Genomic DNA, 18,068 nt, shown 5'->3' with positions numbered 1-18,068 from the left:
TATTAATTCCAGGGTACATTTTGAAATATTTATAAAATGCCTTGAACGATACTCAGAAAACTAGTACAGTTTCCTCACCCAAACTATCAAACATTGAGTAAGTGCTGCATACAATGCCTATGGGATGTGGCTTGCTTGAAAACAGATTTAGTATGGGGTGAAATACTCACAATGTTTTCTACTATATGCCTAGCGAGGTCTAAGATAACTACTGAGGAGACAAACGTTCCATCCCCTACTCCCTGAAGAAGCTCCTGGGTCAATGGGGGAAAGCGCTCCTAACCCAGTAGCAAGGAAGGCTTGCAGCTGGGGATCCTAATTAACTATTAGAAGATGAGCAGATAGATGGAAGGGGAGGGGGATGGCGCCGCAAGTCGGTCAGAAAGACCACACGGCACACGCATCGCCATTGCTTCAGAGCTTTTGGAGGCAGGTCTGTAGCCATTCCCACCAAAACATACTACCGAACCGTGCAAGCCCTTCCAGGAGAGCCAGACCTCCCTAACTCTCCCCAGCCCACCACCTCCCCGGGTCCTCCGCACAGGCGGCGGCGCTAGCCTTACTGCGCAGGCGCCAGGTACACTCGGAGGCCTCAGGAGGGGGAGCTAGTAACTCCGGGTCGTTCACTAGGGCTCCGCTCTAGCTGCCAAGCTTCCGTTTCTCTACTGCTCCCCGTAATAGTTGCCTGCGCGAGCTTGGAGCCGGGTAGGGGGCGGGCCTTCCGGGACGAGGGCGCGTGGGTGAGGAAGGTCAGGTCCAGGTAAGGCTGTCGGTGACTTTGGGGGTCTGCAGCAAGGGGCGATGGCTGTAGAGGTCTACGGGGGTCTCCAACCTTGTAGAGTCGCCAGGAATAGGGCGAATCCACTTCATTAGTGACCAGCTCGGGCGGTTCACGTGCATCACACAAATAACTTGGCCTTTTTCTGCCTCAGTTGGGGGATTTCTTAAACGTAGGATACCCGCGTTTCCGCTGCCGTAATTTCCTCTCAGGCGCAGTTACTCTCTTCCATATTGGTTAACAGTAGAAGGCTCAGTTTCTCTGCTCATCACACGGCCTTCGGCACTGTAGCTTTGGGTGGTGGGCTGCAGATTAATTTTGTAACCACCTTAAGAAAAATACGGTAAGGTGATATTTAAGAAAAATATTTGCGAAATGCGCTCCCGAGTCAAACATCGGTTGACTTGACACTACTACAGTTTCCATCACAGTCAGGCATGATCGAGTCAGGTGGAGGGAGTTGAAGATTGTTCTTGATGAGCTGAATGCAGCTAATACATTTTCAGTGCCGTTGATGCCTCTATGACTCCGTAAAATAATCGGTACCGGGTTTTTTTGTTTTTAAGCATTCTGTTGAGATTGTTTTTATGTTTAGATTGTTTCTATGACAACGTGTGTACACTGTATGTGAATTCCTTGGATCCTGATGGTTATTAGGGTGGGCACTGTGCCGTGAATTTTGCATATTAGCTTCACATCGCAGATAGTATGACTGTCCTCGTGTAGTCGATGAGAGAACCTGGCAGAGAATAAGCACCATTACAAAAACGACGTGGCCATTAAAAGGCAGAGGCGAGATTCCAACCAGCTTTTTTATTCTGCAGCTGGTGCGTTCTGCTAACCAATGGTTTTTGGGAAACTGGAGAAAGCTCTCTCCCAGAACAATTTACACACACACATACATACACATATCAGCATACAGATGTACACTTCCACTGTTTTCAAAACGCTGAAGCACATCCCGGTTAAGAACTCTTGCACTTCATCTTTACCTTTCAAAGAGAAAAGGCAAACCTAATACAAAGCCACTTATTGAAATAATCTTTTAAATGCATCAGACCTATCAAAAAGATCAAAGAAGTTTGCCCTGTTATGCCAAAGTAAAAATATGGGAATTTTCTTCTCATGTGGGCTTAATTTGTTTTGCTCAGCACATTTGAGTAATTTGTTTTTGCTTAGCATTTTCAGCTCCAGTTAACTTTTTTCATGAGAGTACAGTTTTCTTTAGTTCACATTTAAAGAAAGGTAACACTTAAAGTGACTTGTACTCCCCGAGAATGGTTTCATGTGAATCAAAATGTAATTGACATGCACATTATAAGAAAAGCTCCCGTGTTATTCTTCGTGAGAGACATGTGTCTGTGCACTGTGGAAGGAAACAACAAAGCAGTGTCATTGGTAATTGTTAAAACCACTTTCGGTTTCCTCCTGTTTAGCAAGTGGGCCTTTGTTTCTAGTAAGGGATTCAGGTTTGAAAAGGCTTATTCCCTTTCTCTGTCATAAAACTTTAGGACTTGGATTTTATGATATAACCATGTTCCAGCCGATTCTAGTGTGACCTTTTTACTTACAAGGTATGTATCCCAGTAATTTGCCACATTCCAAAATGGGCATGGACATAACAGCAGCATCCTATGATGGCTTCAGTGACTACTGTCCTACTGAGTCCCTTCCTCCTCCTGGCTATCTTGTCAAGTTACCAAGGTGCTGGTCCTCTCCCTATGTTTCTCTGGCTGTCAGTCTTTGTAAATGAGGTCATCATTCCAGGGAGGCACAAAGTTTTTACTATATGGAGTATCTATCTGTCTGTCTCTCTCTCTCTTTTTTTTTTTTCTTAAACATGATTAAGAACAAGGAATAAACAAATGTGTCTATGTAGAATATATGAAAACCAAACTTACAGATCTGGGCTCGTTCTTTTTTGTAAGTTACCATTTACTACTGAATGCCACTGTTACTCATTTTCGCACTAGTCATGCAAGCTTTGTTTTCAGAAAAGGAGACTCAGAGAGGATGAGTAACTGTTCACAATAACCCAAGGATTAAGTGACAGAGCCAGTAGTCAAACCTAGGCCTCAGGAATCCCTGTTGCCTCTTCATTGACAAATAAAGGGACTTGGAATTCAGAACAGATTTTCCTGAAAACACTGTAACAAACTGATAGTTCCCAGACCAGCTTACAGATAACTAACTGTGGAAATACTGTGCAATTACAGCAGAAATCTATTCTGATGCCACAATGGTAATTAAGCAAACAAAGCAAAGTTGATGAAGCAACTATTGTTTTTGCATCTAATGTTTGGAAAGGGCAAAGGAAGAGAAAAAGCATGCAAAGAAACTAGGTGACTCTGGACATTTGCAAGGCTTTTTAGAGGTTTATGGCACTGATTTGTTTATACATTAAACTGCTAAATGAATTTTTTTCACCTTGAGACTATAACCCTAGTCCTAACAACCCCACCCCCAACCAGAGTTGGGAAAGAAGTGAATCAGGAAACTGAGAATGCTGAATGGAAAAGGAAGAACAGGCTTGTAGGTGATCTGCAGATGGTGGGGAGGGAGGGGTGGACGTTGGATCTGACAGTTCTACCGTTGCCAGCCTTCAGGTGGCACTATTGACCCAAAATTGCTTGGTTGGTGTTCTGAATGGTTTTGAGGTTGACAGTGGTTTGAGATCAGCCTCTGCTTTTTTTTTTTTTTTTTTTTTTTTTTTTTTTTTTTTTTGACACACAATCTTGCTCTGTCACTCAGGCTATAGAGTACAGTAGTGCAGTCATAACTTAGTGTAACCTCAAACTCCTGTGCTCAAGCGATGTCCCCCTCCTCAGCCTCCACAAGTAGCTGGAACTACAGGTGTGCACTACCATACCAGACTAATTTTCTTATTTTCTTTTGTTTTTTGTTTTTTTTTTCTGTAAAAACAAGATTTCTCCATGTTGCCTGGGCTGGTCTTGAAGTCCTGACCTCAAGCGATCCTCCCACCTCAGCCTCTCAAAGTACTGGGATTATAGGCATGAGCTACCATGCCCAGCCTCCTCTGTTAATGGATCTTGAAACAAGCATTAAAACTTCCTTAATTTAAACACAGTTTGTTTTCTTGCAAGAACTATTTTGAAATTCACTTGGCACCATTTTTATGTAGGAGGGTTTTTTGGTACATTTCTCCCATTGGTTTTTCAAAGTTTATGCCTTTTTCCTGCTTGAATATCAGCACCTTTTCATCTCAGCTGAACTGTTTCCCAGGATAGTCTCTGAGTCAGCAAAGATTCTCATCTCACTACTAAAATTTCTCATAAATTGGCATATTCTGCCAACAATAACCCCTACGTCTGGTCTAAACTGAGTTGAGATAGTTATTCCACCAGCAGCTTTCTTGATTTTTATGTATCCCCTGTATAGTTTTTTATGTCTATTAGCTGTAATTCGTGCATATCACGGATATCATTCTTATACCCATTTCAGTGTTGTATGTCTCTGAAGAAAAAGCTACTGTTTCCAGCTGATAAGAACTTAGCTAGTTTGCATTAAAGCAGAATATATAAGATGGAGGATACAGCAAGTAACCTTACAATTCATACGTGCCTTCTATTTAGTAAGAAAATGGATCTTTTGAGCTATTGGATTTATTTTTATAGGGCTACTGTCTGTTTTTCCCAAATGGCTCTCAGTCTCTAGGCAAAATTCAGTTCAGTAACCTAGAAGCCAAATGACCTCATAACTCATTAGCAGCTCTCAGAGCCTTCTGGAGCCCTTGAGGAGAACAGTGTTCAAAGGACTGATAGTAAAGACAACATAATTATGTCTCTGCCATGATTACACCTTTTGATGGCAAGCAGTCAGCATATTAATGCTGCAGATTGCTTAGGTGGGTGTTTTCTGAAGGTATAATAATGCTGGACTAGGATAACTTGTTTCCCTGTCTTCTTCATCCCCAGCCTACAAATAGGTAAACTGACTGTCAGTAAATAACCTGGTGAATCACAAAATAGTTGGTTGCAAAGGAGGCAATACAGCAAGGAAGTAATGGCATGTAAACACGAAGTGCAAAAATCGCAGCTGTAAAGCATGGAAAGGAAATAGCCATTTGGACTGTGGATACTTCTCCACTCCAAGGCATATCCTGCCAACACTGCGCTGATCCATGAGTGGCTTGCTGTGTTTGCATTTTCTAACGTATTCATTAGCTAATCTTGGAATTTCTTACCCTAACCTGTTTACCTTTCTTCTCATTTTCAATAGGAACTCTAACTCCTTGCCACTCAAGAAATGTCCTCCCTTTCAGAATATGCCTTCCGCATGTCTCGTCTCAGTGCCCGGCTATTTGGTGAAGTCACCAGGCCTACTAATTCCAAGTCTATGAAAGTGGTGAAACTGTTTAGTGAACTGCCCTTGGCCAAGAAGAAGGAGACTTATGATTGGTATCCAAATCACCACACTTATGCTGAACTCATGCAGACCCTCCGATTTCTTGGACTCTACAGGTGATGACAAACACAAAGAGGGACCTATGAGAGACTTTTTTTCAGTAGATCAGAAAAGGAAAAAAATTAGCCTTTCTATCCTTGTAGTTTTGTTCTTATAATAGAGCCCAGGTAGTTCAAAAGGTACAGTTGGCAGGAGAAAGGCTTCTTTCAAAATACCCATAATGGAGAGACCAAAAAAAAAAGGAAATTCATGCTTGTTGGAAGATATATTTTAATTATGTCTACAACATGACTAATGTTGAATAGATACTGAGCTGTAGAGAGGTGTTTAATCATTTGTTAATCTAAGAGCACTCTAAAAAGGATGCCAAGAGGCCGGGCGCGGTGGCTCACGCTTGTAATCCCAGCACTTTGGGAGGCCGAGGCAGGCAGATCACGAGGTCAAGAAATCAAGACCATCCTGGCCAACTTGGTGAAACTCTGTCTCTACTAAAAATACAAAAATTAGCTGGGCATGGTGGTGCACGCCTGTAGTCCCAGCTACTCGGGAGGCTGAGGCAGGAGAATTGCTTGAATCTGGGAGGCGGAGGTTGCAGTGAGCCGAGATCGCGCCACTGCACTCCAGCCTGGCGACAGAGTGAGACTCCATCTCGAGAAAAAAAAAAAAAAAAACAATGCAGAGAAAAACTGGTCCAAGTACTGAGGAAGAAAGCCTCAGAAACACCAAGGTTGCCAGGGCAGTGGGCTCTTGTTATCAGATGAACAGAGTCCCTGACCGACACCTGATCTGCTGCTTAACTGGTATGTGGGAGCCTTCTTTCTCTTCTGGTGGCATTTTTGTTGACATTTCTTCCTACTGTCTTCTGGCATTTTTATTTTGTACCCTTTTTGACATATTAATTTGGTCTGGATAAGCTGTAGTTTGCCTTTAAGGATAATACGTAAATCACACAGGTTCTTAACACCATGTGTTTGTATGTGTGTGTATGTCTAGGGAGTAGGTGCTTAGAACTGTGTGCATCTCTGAAAAAAAAAAGATCAGGCCAGGCACAATGGCTCAGGCCTATAATCCCAGCGCTTTGGGAGGCCGAGGCAGACAGATCATCTGAGGTCAGGAGTTTGAGACCAGCCTGGCCAACATGGTGAAACCCCGTCTCTACTAAAAATACAAAAATTAGCTGGGTGTGGTGGCACACGCCTGTAATTCCAGCTACTTGGGAGGCTGAGGCAAGAGAATTGCTTGAACCCAGGAGATGGAGGTTGCAGTGAGTCAAGATCATGCCACTGTACTCCAGCCTGGGTGACAAAGCAAGACTCTATCTCAAAAAAAAAAATCAAATACCTATGTGATCTTTCTCATTAAATTATTTTTTTGGCCAGGTATGATAGCTCACAGCTGTAATCCCAGCACTTTGGGAGGCCAAGGCGGGCAGACCACTTGAGGTCAGGAATTCGAGACCAGCCTGGCCAACATGGTGAAACCCCGTCTCTACTAAAAATACAAAAATTAGCTGGGTGTGGTAGCACATGCCTGTAATCCCAGCTACTTGGGAGGCTGAGGCAGGAGAATTGCTTGAACTCAGGAGGAAGAGGTTACAGTGAGCCGAGATCGTGCCACTGCACTCCAGCAACAGAGCGAGATTCGGTCTCAAAAAAAAAAAAATTATTATTTTTTTAATTACCAAACTAATACATGCCCATTACAAAAGAATTCAAATAGTACATAATTGTATAAAGTTAAAATACCTACCATCTTTTTAAAAATTTAACAAGTTGTAATTGGACTTGTCTTTGGGCAACAATACTAAAATTATTGGGAACCATTTATTCTAATACAATAGAATTAATAGTACAGCATAACATTCATTGCAGATCACTAAAGATTGGTACATTCACTATCCAGTGGATATTTCTTACGTACCTTCCACATGCAGGCACTTAAGATGGCACTAGGGGAACAGCGGTGAACATAATAGATGTGCTTGGTTAACATTAGAGGTTACAATCTATGACATGTTTTGAATGTTTGGAATTGCTTTGGGACTACCTCTCTTGCCATTAGTCTGGGCTCAGAAAATAAAAACTAATTTTATTATAACCCAAAATAAAATATTGGGAGGCAGATATCCTGAGGAGAAGATTATAACCCATGAAAAAATCACATTCAGTTATTTTAATTGATCTTTTTGCTGCTGCTGTCTGTTTGTTTGAAAAATAAAGACTTAGCTATCTTTGGGGACAGGGAAATATAGTTATCCATAGAAAAACAAAATTATTTTCACGTAGTCACTAGGTATGGTAAATGATACCTCTAATGCTAGGCTTCCTGTGGCATCAGGCAGGATGAAACTAGACAGTCTCCAATAAAGAAAATATTATTCAGAGACCTGCAAAAGAGGGAGGGAAGCACCAGTTCTCAGAAACAATTGATTCATTCAGTTAACCAGGTACCTAGCTTGTATCATCAACAGAGACAGAGTCGCCAGAAAGCTTTCTTTCTGTCCAACGGTTGATGAGAATGAAGGAGGGACAGAAGAGGGGGAAAAAAAAATAAGTAAATTATAGGATCTGTTACAAAGTTGAACATGCTGTGGAAAAAAATAGTAGAGCCGGCTGAGCAGGATCCAGAGTTCTGACGGGGCCTGCAGTAGGTGGGGAGAGGCTAGATTACAGGATGAAACAGGACAGTCAGGGTCAGCCTCGTTGAGGAGTTGAGGTTTAAGCAGAGGCTTGAAGGTGGTGAGTGAGCCAAGTAGGACTTGGGGAAGAGTTTGCAAGGCAGAGGGGCAAGAGCACAGCAAAGGCCTTGAGGTGGGAGTGTTCCTTTCCAGGAGGCGTGCAGGTACCGGGAGGGTGTGGGACTGGAGACGGATTGCAAGGGGCTGTGAAGCCATAGTAAGGACAATGGCATTTGCTCTGGTTGAAATGGGGAACTATTTGCAGGGCTATGAACAGGAGTGGCATGATCTGACATATATTTTAGAAGAATTATACTAGCTGCACTGTTGAGAATTATTTGGGGACACTCACCACTAATCCCAAAGAGTTGTATACTGTCCATGATGTTCATGGATAGCCTAGAGAGTTAAAACTTAAGCTCAGCACACCCCTCTCTTACATTTGATTCATACACTGTTATTATCCATACTTTACAGGTTAGGAAACTAAGGTGCAGGGAGGTAAGGCCACTTATCCAAGGTGACAGATCTAGTAAATGGTGGAGCCGTAATTTGAACCCAGGTTCACATGGAATCCAGAGCTTACATGTTTAAACACCATACCAATCTTTAGGTATCTGGGCTTAAGATGTGGACTTTTTTTATAATATAAGCAATCATCAACTTCTGTGCCATCCACATACTTACGTAGTCCTGGCTGCTTTGATTCCTTTAGTATCTGTCTTTTGATTTGGCTTCCTTCTGCCTGAGCCTTTCCTCAGCAGCCTTTTTGTGTGAGTTACCTGCTGCCACTAAGGTTTCACCATGTTGGCCAGGCTGAGCTTCCTCCAGACCTCACCCCATTCTGAGTAGATGCTAGTTCCTAGGGCAGTCAGGGTCTCTGTGTAGCTATTGGAGCTGATTCCCACTTTGTCTCCTCTCTGTTTAGTCTTAGTGTTGCAGGGAAATTTGGGGTAATCATTAGTATTGTGTCATTGTTATGTAGGTTTATGTAGGCTGGCCTGGGAATTTCCCTGCAGCTTGTGGCAGTGTTTCTGTGAGGGGAAACGGACTTACAAGTGAACTTTTGGAATACACCGCATCTCTATGTTAGGGACTCCCTATACTTTTTGTTCACCAAGCTGAGCATGTGGCTAACTTGTAAAAGTCAAAGATCGATAACCAGAATGACCTAAGAGAGCAGTGCTAGATTAGTGTACTTTTCTACTCTTGTAAAAATAACTGGTTAATTATTTTTTCCTTCTTCATTCAGAGATGAGCATCAGGATTTTATGGATGAGCAAAAACGACTAAAGAAGCTTCGTGGAAAGGAGAAACCAAAGAAAGGAGAAGGGAAAAGAGCAGCAAAAAGGAAATAGTGTTGGTCCCTCAAGAGGGAGACTTTCTTCCTCAGTGGCGGAGAGAAGAAAGTGCATTTATTGTCTTTCCACATATTGGAGGAATGTCATCTTCCTAAATGAAGTTTATTTGGAGGAACACAGTCATCTCCTTGGTGAAATCTAATCCGGTTACATTGTGGCTGGTTTCTTGAACACATTCTAACTGTGCAAAATTATTTTGGCCTTGGCCGTGTAATGTGAGGTTTACCTGATTCTCTAATGAAATAAATACCTAAGTTATTGTTTGATGATTTGTTTGGGGTGGGATGGGATGCTGGGGGAATCCTCATTAAGTGAGCATCCTATAGTGTCCTCATTTCTCCCTTCTTGCTTACTGACTCACCCAGCCCTAAACTTCTTTCATCTTGGGCCTTTCAGCCACTGTCTCCACCACCAAGCTCACAAACTTTTTGTGTGTCTTCACCTACTCCTTTGAGAAATCTATTAAGATGAATTTGTAGAGTAAGTATCTTTTAAAAGGAAGTATTGAATACCTGCTCTGTACAAGATATTGGGGCCCTGGTAATACACGTGGTTAGCAAGAGAAATACTCCCTACCTCATGTAAGTTTCAGTCTTGTGGGAGGGACTAATATTACATAATTACATACAATTGTATTACATGCTACAAAGGAAAAAGCCAGACTTCTATAAGAGCATGGATGGATGGATGAATGCAGAGAGAGACAGCCAGAAGCCCAAATCACATTAGGGAATTTAAAGAAAGCTTCCCTAAAGAAATGATATTTAAGCCGGGCGCTGTTGCTCACACCTGTAATCCCAGCACTTTGGGAGGCCGAGGTGGGTGGATCACAAGGTCAAGAGATCGAGACCATTTTGGCCAACATGGTGAAACCCCACCTACTAAAAATGCAAAAATTAGCTGGGCGTCATGGCATGCGCCTGTAGTCTCAGCTACTCGGGATGCTGAGGCAGGAGAATCGCTTGAACCAGGGAGGCAAAGGTTGCAGTGAGTTGAGATCACGCCACTGCACTCCAGCCTGGCAACAGAGCAAGACTACATCTCAAAAAAAAATGATATTTAAGCTGAACCTTGAAGAATAAATAAGAGGTTGCCAAAAGGAAAATGGTGAGAAAGGGGTTTGAGGCAGAGAGTACTATTTGCAAAGCCCTAAGGTATGAAGAAATTGTCTGTTCAAGAAACACTGACTTTGTTCATGGTTGGCTGTAAGAAAACAGAGGCCAGATCATGAAGGGCTTTGGAAATTCTGTGGAAAAGCTTGAACATAACTAGAAGTTCTATGAGGGATGACTGTTGTATAGATTTGAGTAGCTCGCTGCTGGTTTTATTGTATTCCAGCAATGAGTTTCCAAAGAAATTGTGAAGGCTTGGCCGGGCACAGTGGCTCACGCCTGTAATCCCAGCACTTTGGGAGGTCGAGGCGGGTGGATCACGAGGTCAGGGGATCGAGACCATCCTGGCTAACATGGTGAAACCCCGTCTCTACTAAAAAATGCAAAAAAATTAGCCGGGCATGGTGGTGGGTGCCTGTAGTCCCAGCTACTTGGGAGGCTGAGGCAGGAGAATGGCAGGGAGGCGGAGCTTGCAGTAAGCTGAGATGGTGCCACTGCACTCCAGCCTGGGCAACAAAGCGAGGCTCTGTCTCAAAAAAAAAATTGTGAAGGCTTCTCTGATTTTTTTTTTCCAAGAGTTGTTCTGAATCTTTAGCATGTCCAGTAATTTTTTAATAACTTTTTATTATTGTAGTAAAAACATAAAATTAATGATCTTAACCATATTTAAGTGTACAATAGTGTCAATATTCAAACATATATTATTCAAAAAATAATCAAAATATAAAAGCATTTTAGTGTGATAGTATTTATTGGAGTATGTATAGCAGCTACTCCAGCCACAGTTTTCTTTCTCTGTAACACTGAATGATTCCTGAAGTAGAAAGATTCCCAGTACATATGTTTAAATGAATGCTATTTTTAAAGATACCTAATCCAGATGGTATGGCTAGGGCCTATTTTATAGCCTGTTTAAAAAAATAAAATAAAATAAAATTGGGTGGTTTGTATGTGGTAGAAGTGAATTCCAGCAAAAGGAGAATTCATTCATTTAGACCTTTTTTTTTGTTTGAGACGGAGTCTCACTCTCACCAGCTGGAGTGCAGTGGCGCAATCTCAGCTCACTGCAAGCTCCACCTCCCGGGTTCACGCCATTCTCCTGCCTCAGCCTCCCAAGTAGCTGGGACTACAGGCGCCCACCACCACACCCGGCTAATATTTTGTATTTTTAGTAGAGAAGGTGTCTCACTGTGTTAGCCAGGATGGTCTCAACCTCTTGACCTCCTGATCCACCCACCTCAGACTCCCAAAGTGCTGGAATTACAGGCATGAGCCACCACACCCAGCCCATTTAGAACTTTTTACTGAGCACCTGCCATGTGCTTGACACATGATAGTTGTAGAGGATACAGAGACAAATAGACTTAGTCCCTAAGACTGTGTGAATGAGCATGTGTGTATTACAAAGTATTGGCAAGATCTCAGAAACGTGCTTAGAAAAGTGCAGATGCACTGTTATTCTTGGCCAATGCAGCTGAGCCAGGTGTAGGTGGATGATTACCCCAGGATGTTGAGCTGAGAAACAGGATCTCAGCCTGAACCCAATGTAGCTCAGCAGATGTTTGAATTATGTGATCTCCAGCTTTTGGGAAAGATCTGAATGTAAGAGGAACTTAAGAGAATTAGCATGATATTTTAAAGAGAATAACTGCATTACATTCTAACAGCAGACCTGAGTCAGAAAACAAGTAAAGAATCAATGTATTGGTTTGCCGATGGAAGAGCTTCAGTGAGATCTCAGACCCTGACCCTGCAGTGAGCCTTGGCAATGATTGACAGGGAAGTTTGTAGATAACGCAGAAGTAGATTAGTGTGCCACTGCTCCAGGCTGAAAATCAGAAATGAAAGCTAAAATACATTTGTACATAAGCTATACCTTCAATTGATAGAGCAAGCTGTGTGACTCAAAACAGCCTGTACAGAAGTACGATGGACCAGCTGGAAGGTATCAATAGAAGATAAGGAAAAGTTAACTCTTGACACCAGGGAAGTCAACAAATTTCAGGACAACAGTGACCAATGGTTAAGATGGTGACTAAGTGTAATCAGAAAAAAATCTTTAACTCCAAGTTTAGACTAGCCAGTTTGTTTAATTGGATTTCTCTGGTCAAAACCTAAACTATTGGTGCTTTCTAACGTGTGGGGATCAGTGTGCATAGACCATTTTGCCCTCGATTTCAGCATAACATAGTAAAAAGACTGGGTTTTAGATTCAAAAGTCATGGGTTTGTGATATAGTGTACTTACTGATTATGTGACGTCAGTTACTTCTCTGAACCTCTTTCCTTCTCTATAAAATCATAATACTTCACTGGATTAATGAAATAAGATATTTGTGAAAAGAACTCTGTAAATTATAAAAAGTTAAAAACTTTTACATATAGCACATTATGTGACTAGTAAGTACTGCTGTGTCTTACTAGCGCAATTTTCTGTGGCAGCATTGACACATATCTCCTAAAAATATAAAGTTCGCCACGTTTACAAGCAGCATGATAGGTTCAGGAAGAGGAGGTAGATGAGAGGTAACATCTTATTATTTATGTAATTATGGGCTCCATAAGTTTATTTTTTAAGCACCATATATGTGTGTTTCAAAATAAACATAAGGCATCATATAAACATATATAACCATAATGCTTGTATTTATAAATCATTTTCCAAGAAAGAATAAATCAAAATTTGAAATTCTGCCTGCTTCACCCCGTCTCTCTTTACTCACACATTTCTCCCAAAGATCCTATGTGCCTAATTTTAGAGATTTAGAGCAGGGAACAAACTTCAGGAGCAATAAATAGGGGGAAACATCTGTTATCCTGCCAACCCTGCCTTCATGGCTTTCGTTAAGTACTCAAGAAAGGTTCAGAAGAAAGCATTTCTTAAAAAAAAAAAAAAAAGAATCAGCAAAACAAACAGTATTACATTCAAGGATACTTAGATAAAACAGAGAGACTGTCCAGCCCTGGATACTAAGATAACTGGATAAACAGTAAAATTTTTATGCTGAACTTAAAACAGTGAAATGTTTTTTAAATGCCATAAAGGCAGCAAAATGGAGAGAAGAGTTATAAAACTAGCCAGATGCAATTTTGTAACTTAATTGGAGATGTGGCAATATTACAGATTCACATTAAAGTAGAAAGTAGAGTTAAACCAAGGTAGATTCTGAGACCTTTTCCATTCTACTTAAGGAAATATGTGTTTTCTGAAAGGATGGATTCATTTATGGAGAATGTTCTGTGTCCCTGTTGCAGAAGACCGAGCTCCACCTAGCCTTGTCTCAGTAAGACAATCTAAATTGGGCTCAGTGCAGAATCATTTTCCCGATAGAGCCACAAACAATTGGCCTGTTGAGTTTAGAATAAAAACTATTCTAAACAGAAATTGAAAGACTAAGGATACAGATTAATCTAAAAAGAGCTCCAGTCTGAGAATATCTGTGAGAAATGGCCAGTGGGTTAAGCACCAAACTAGTAACAAGTTAATATTTAAAAAGAGGGTTAGAGATAAAAGAGGTCAATGTTTGCATCATCAGGAATGACTTCCCAAGCAGGACAGCAATAAATACAGATAAGGCCAGCATTTCTGGAGTGTTTAATACATTGCGCTTTGCAGGCTATATCTTATTTGATGCCCCCCCATATGATAAATATCCCCATTTTGCAGATAAGGAGACCAATGCTCAAGATCACACAGCTATAAATGTCTAGACTGAAGTTTTAAGTTCAAACTGCTGACTCTAAAACATGTACCTTCTTTTTTTTCTATTCTCCATCCCTGGTAGGTGACAAACCCTGTACCTTTCATCACACTCTTAATGTAGGATTTTCACAAGCAGAGAGAAAGGGTTGAAGCAAATGGTATGAACAAAGACCCACAAGCAACCATAAAAACTTTGCTTAGTGAGAGCTATGGTGCATGGCCTGGCAACCTCAGAGTCATAACCTGAACCCTCAAAGTCCCACTGTCTTTTCCTGACCTGGTGATGTAGCTCTAACCTCTCTGAGTATTATTATACCAGTAACTATCATTTGTCAAGTGCTTCACCATTTGCTAGACACTCTGCTTCACTCTTTTTTTTTGAGACAGGGTCGCGCTCTGTTGCCCAGGCTGGAGTGCAGTGGCACCATCTTGGCTCACAGCAACATCCGCCTCCCAGGTTCAAGTGATTTTCCTGTCTCAGCCTCCCAAGTAGCTGGAACTACAGGCGTGCGCTACCACACCCAGCTAGTATTTTTGGTTTTTGTTTGTTTGTTTGTTTGTTTGTTTGTTTGAGACGGAGTCTCGCTCTGTCGCCCAGGCTGGAGTGCAGTGGTGCGATCTCGGCTCACTGCAAGCTCCGCCCCCCGGGTTCACGCCGTTCTCCTGCCTCAGCCTCCAGAGTAGCTGGGATTATAGGCGCCCGCCACCACGCCCAGCTAATTTTGTTTTGTGTTTTTAGTAGAGACGGGGTTTCGCCATGTTGGCCAGGCTGGTCTCTAACTCCTGACCTCAAGTGATCCACCTGCCTCGGCCTCCCAAAGGGCTGGGATTACAGGCGTGAGCCACCCGGCCTGCTTCACTCTTACTGTAAGTTGTATCACTTAATCCCTACAACGGCTCTAAGAGGTAAGTATTATTTTCCCCCATTTTATACACAAACAAGTTCAGAGCTGTGGTTCTCAACTCTGGTTATGCATTAGAATCAAGATTCCTGTCACCGGTCCCCCTCCAGACTAATCAGAATAGGGGTAGATAGAGAAAAGCTCCTTAGGTGGCTCTACTGTGCAGCCAAGGTTAAGAAATATGGTTTAACACAGTATTTCTCAAACTTAAGTATTCATCAGCAGCATCTTGAGGGTTTGTTCAACATAAATGGCTAAGCCCCACTCCCAGTTTCTTGTTCAATAGATCTCCAACAGGGCCCAAGAATTTGTATTTGTAATAGGTTCCCAGGTGTGGCTGATGATGCTGGTCTGGAGATCACACTTTGAGAACTATGGTTTAAAGTAACTTGGCCAAAGTCCCCCAGCTGGTAGATTCCTGTGGCCCTCTAGCTCCCTAGTGGAATTCCATAGCCATCCTGGAGCCTTTCCCTAACCCTAAAGGAGCACATCTTTAGAACCTGACAGCAAAACAAACAAAAAACAAAACAAGATGTAACACATAAGGAGGAAGTTTTAGTTAACATGCCCAAGTAAAGATGTTGTTTGGACCATGGAGCAGGGCACCCACCAGGGCTGCCAGCTGCTGTGTGAAAGGTGCCTGTCAGGGATATGACAAGCAGGCTGAGATCTGGTTCAGCAACATCACAGCCAAAGCTGTTGCTGATGCTATTAAAACAAGCCTTGGACCAAAAGGAATGGGAAAAAAGATTAAAGGTGGAAAAGGCAATGTGATCACTACAAATGATGGTGCCACCATTCTGAAACAAATGCAAGTGTCACATCCAGCAGGAGAATGCTGGGGGAGCTAAGATATAGAAGCAGGAGATAGCACTGCATCAGTTGGCACTATTGCTGGCTCTCTCATAGGTTCCTGGGCCAAGCTTCTTCAGAAAGGGATTCATCCAACCATCACTTCCAAGTCATCCCAGAAGTCTTTGGAAAAGGGTATTGAGATCTTAAGTAACATATCTCAACCTGTGGAACTGAATGACAGAGAAACTTTGTTAAACAGTGCCACCAGTTCTTTGAACTCACAGGTTGTCTTTCAGTATTCAAGTTCTGCTTCCTCCGACGAGTGTAAATGCAGTGATGAAAGTGACCCAGCTACAGGTACTACTGTAAATCTTAGAGATATTAACATACAGTCATGTGTCATGTAACAGTATTTCAGTCAACAACAGACTGCATATGACAGTGGTTATAATGCCATGTATTTGCTGTACATTTTCAATGTTTAGATATGTAGTATTCAGTATAGTAACATGCTGTACATGTTTATAGCCTACAAGCAATAGGCTATACTATGTAACTATGTGTGTAGTAGGCTATACCACCTAGGTTTGTGTAAGTACACTCTATGATGTTTGCACGACAACATGACCTAACAATGCCGTTCTCAGATTGTACCCCATTGTTAAGCAATACATGACTGCGGTTAAGAAACTTGGTGGAAAAATTGATGACTGTGAGTTGGTGGAAGGTCTTATTCTCACCCAGAAAGTGGTAAATTCTGGCATAACCCAATTTGAAAAGGCTAAGATTGGGCACATTCAGTTTTGCTTATCTGCTCCCAACAGATTTGGAAATCAAGTAGCAGTTTCTGACAATGTTCAGATGGACTAAATGCTATGAGAGAGAGAGCCTATATTTTAAGTTTAGTATAGCAAACTTTTACAAATGGGATATAATGTCCTTCTCATACAGGACACTTTAGAGACGCTCCTAGTGATCTTGCATGACATTTCCTGAACAAAATTATTATGTTGGTTAAGAATATTGAAAAAGAAGATGTTGAATTCATTTGTAAGACAATTGGAACCAAACCAGTTGCTCGTACTGACCAAGTCACACTGACATGCTGGGTTTTGCTGAGTTAGCTGAGAAGGTCAGTTTAAATGGTTCTGGAAAACTGCTCAAGACTACAGGCTGTACAAGTGCTGGAAAAACAGTTAAAATTGTCATAGGACTGAAGAATTGAGCCTTCCATTCACGATGTGCTATGTATTATTTGCTGTTTGGTGAAGAGAGCTCTTACTGCAGGAGGTGGTGCTCCAATAGAATTGGCCCTATGGTTAACTGAATGTTTGTGAACATTGAGTGGTATGGAATTTTACAGTGTTCATGTTTTGCAGATGCTATGGAGGTCATTCCAACTACACTAGCTGAAAATGCTGGCTTTGAATCCCATTTCTACAGTAACAGAACTAAGAAATCAACATGCCTAACAAGAAAAAAATTGCAGGCATTAGTATCAAAAGGGCAGTATTTCCATTTTGGAAAACTGGCTGCCCAACTTTTGTGATTTCATTTATTGCTCTGACCCTAGCAAATGAAACTGTCCAGAGAATTCTGAAAATTGATGCTGTGGTAAATGCTCAGAAATCTGGATAATACTGACTGACTTACACTCTTATAGCTACTAGTATTGTGGCTGAAGGGGAAGATCACCTTAGTGCTCCTTATTATTTGGAAGATTGTTTCCTCTATGAATTCCTGGGCTTGGTCTTCCAATTGGCATTTGCTTGAAATTGCATTGATACAATTTAGTGAACACATTAAATATTTGGTTTCCCAAAAAGATAATTATTTACATTTAATTTATATAATTTATTTTATAATTTTTATCAAAATTTTAATAGACATTTTTGGAGTGCAGTTGGAAAAACAATCCATTTGGAAAACCAAATAGGAGAGAACACAAGAGAAATTGTAAAATGCAAGAATAATGTGGGGACCCATATGAGATGTTGAAAATTATGTAATTAAAATTGATTTTTAAAAATCAGACCACTGACATTGGTGGTCTCAAAGAGGTATTTGTACACTCATGTCTACAGTGACATTATTCAGACAAATGGTCTGCTTCTGAACACAGAAGTGCATACAAAGAGGTAGCCATTGTTGTTGCACCTCCTCCTATTCTTGCAAGCCCCTCTGCCTTTAGCTGAAGTGACTTCAGGGGATTTAAAGGGTAAGGACCCTCTTTTCTCCTCTATTTTTCTCATTTTACCCTTTTGGGAGCCAGGCATTTTGTCACTACAAAAAAATACAAAAGATAGCTGGACGTGG

General features: G+C 41.6%; 1 protein-coding gene and 1 pseudogene across 4 annotated transcripts; both read left to right on the top strand.

The window, feature by feature from the left end:
* Positions 1-630: 630 nt before the first annotated feature.
* On the top strand, positions 631-9,507 carry MRPS33 (mitochondrial ribosomal protein S33). Of its 4 annotated transcripts, none has more exons than XM_008965949.4 (3): positions 631-760; positions 5,018-5,259; positions 9,133-9,507. In XM_008965949.4, exons 2-3 carry the CDS (start codon positions 5,045-5,047, stop codon positions 9,236-9,238), a joined length of 321 nt encoding a protein of 106 aa, XP_008964197.3. In that variant the 5' UTR covers positions 631-760; positions 5,018-5,044; the 3' UTR covers positions 9,239-9,507. The 4 variants fall into 4 exon arrangements, with proteins under 4 accessions (XP_008964197.3, XP_008964198.3, XP_003813434.3 ...); XM_008965950.4 differs by having other exon boundaries at positions 675-760; positions 5,061-5,259; XM_003813386.7 differs by lacking the exon at positions 631-760 and adding an exon at positions 987-1,121.
* A 6,028-nt stretch (positions 9,508-15,535) lies between these two features.
* On the top strand, positions 15,536-17,390 carry LOC100968917 (T-complex protein 1 subunit delta-like; annotated as a pseudogene).
* Positions 17,391-18,068: the final 678 nt, after the last annotated feature.

Source organism: Pan paniscus, chromosome 6 (assembly GCF_029289425.2).
Source record: "Pan paniscus chromosome 6, NHGRI_mPanPan1-v2.0_pri, whole genome shotgun sequence".
NCBI classification, from domain to species: Eukaryota; Metazoa; Chordata; class Mammalia; order Primates; family Hominidae; genus Pan; species Pan paniscus.
Note: the sequence above shows the minus strand (reverse complement) of the source record. Positions and strands in the feature narration are given on the sequence as shown.

What these genes read in the sequence shown, in the direction of transcription:
- MRPS33 (XM_008965949.4), top strand. Translation starts at nt 5,045, where the DNA reads ATGTCCTCCCTTTCAGAATATGCCTTCCGCATGTCTCGTCTCAGTGCC. An exon ending in CGATTTCTTGGACTCTACAG is followed by an intron (nt 5,260 to 9,132) that starts GTGATGACAAAC and finishes TTCTTCATTCAG; the next exon opens with AGATGAGCATCAGGATTTTA.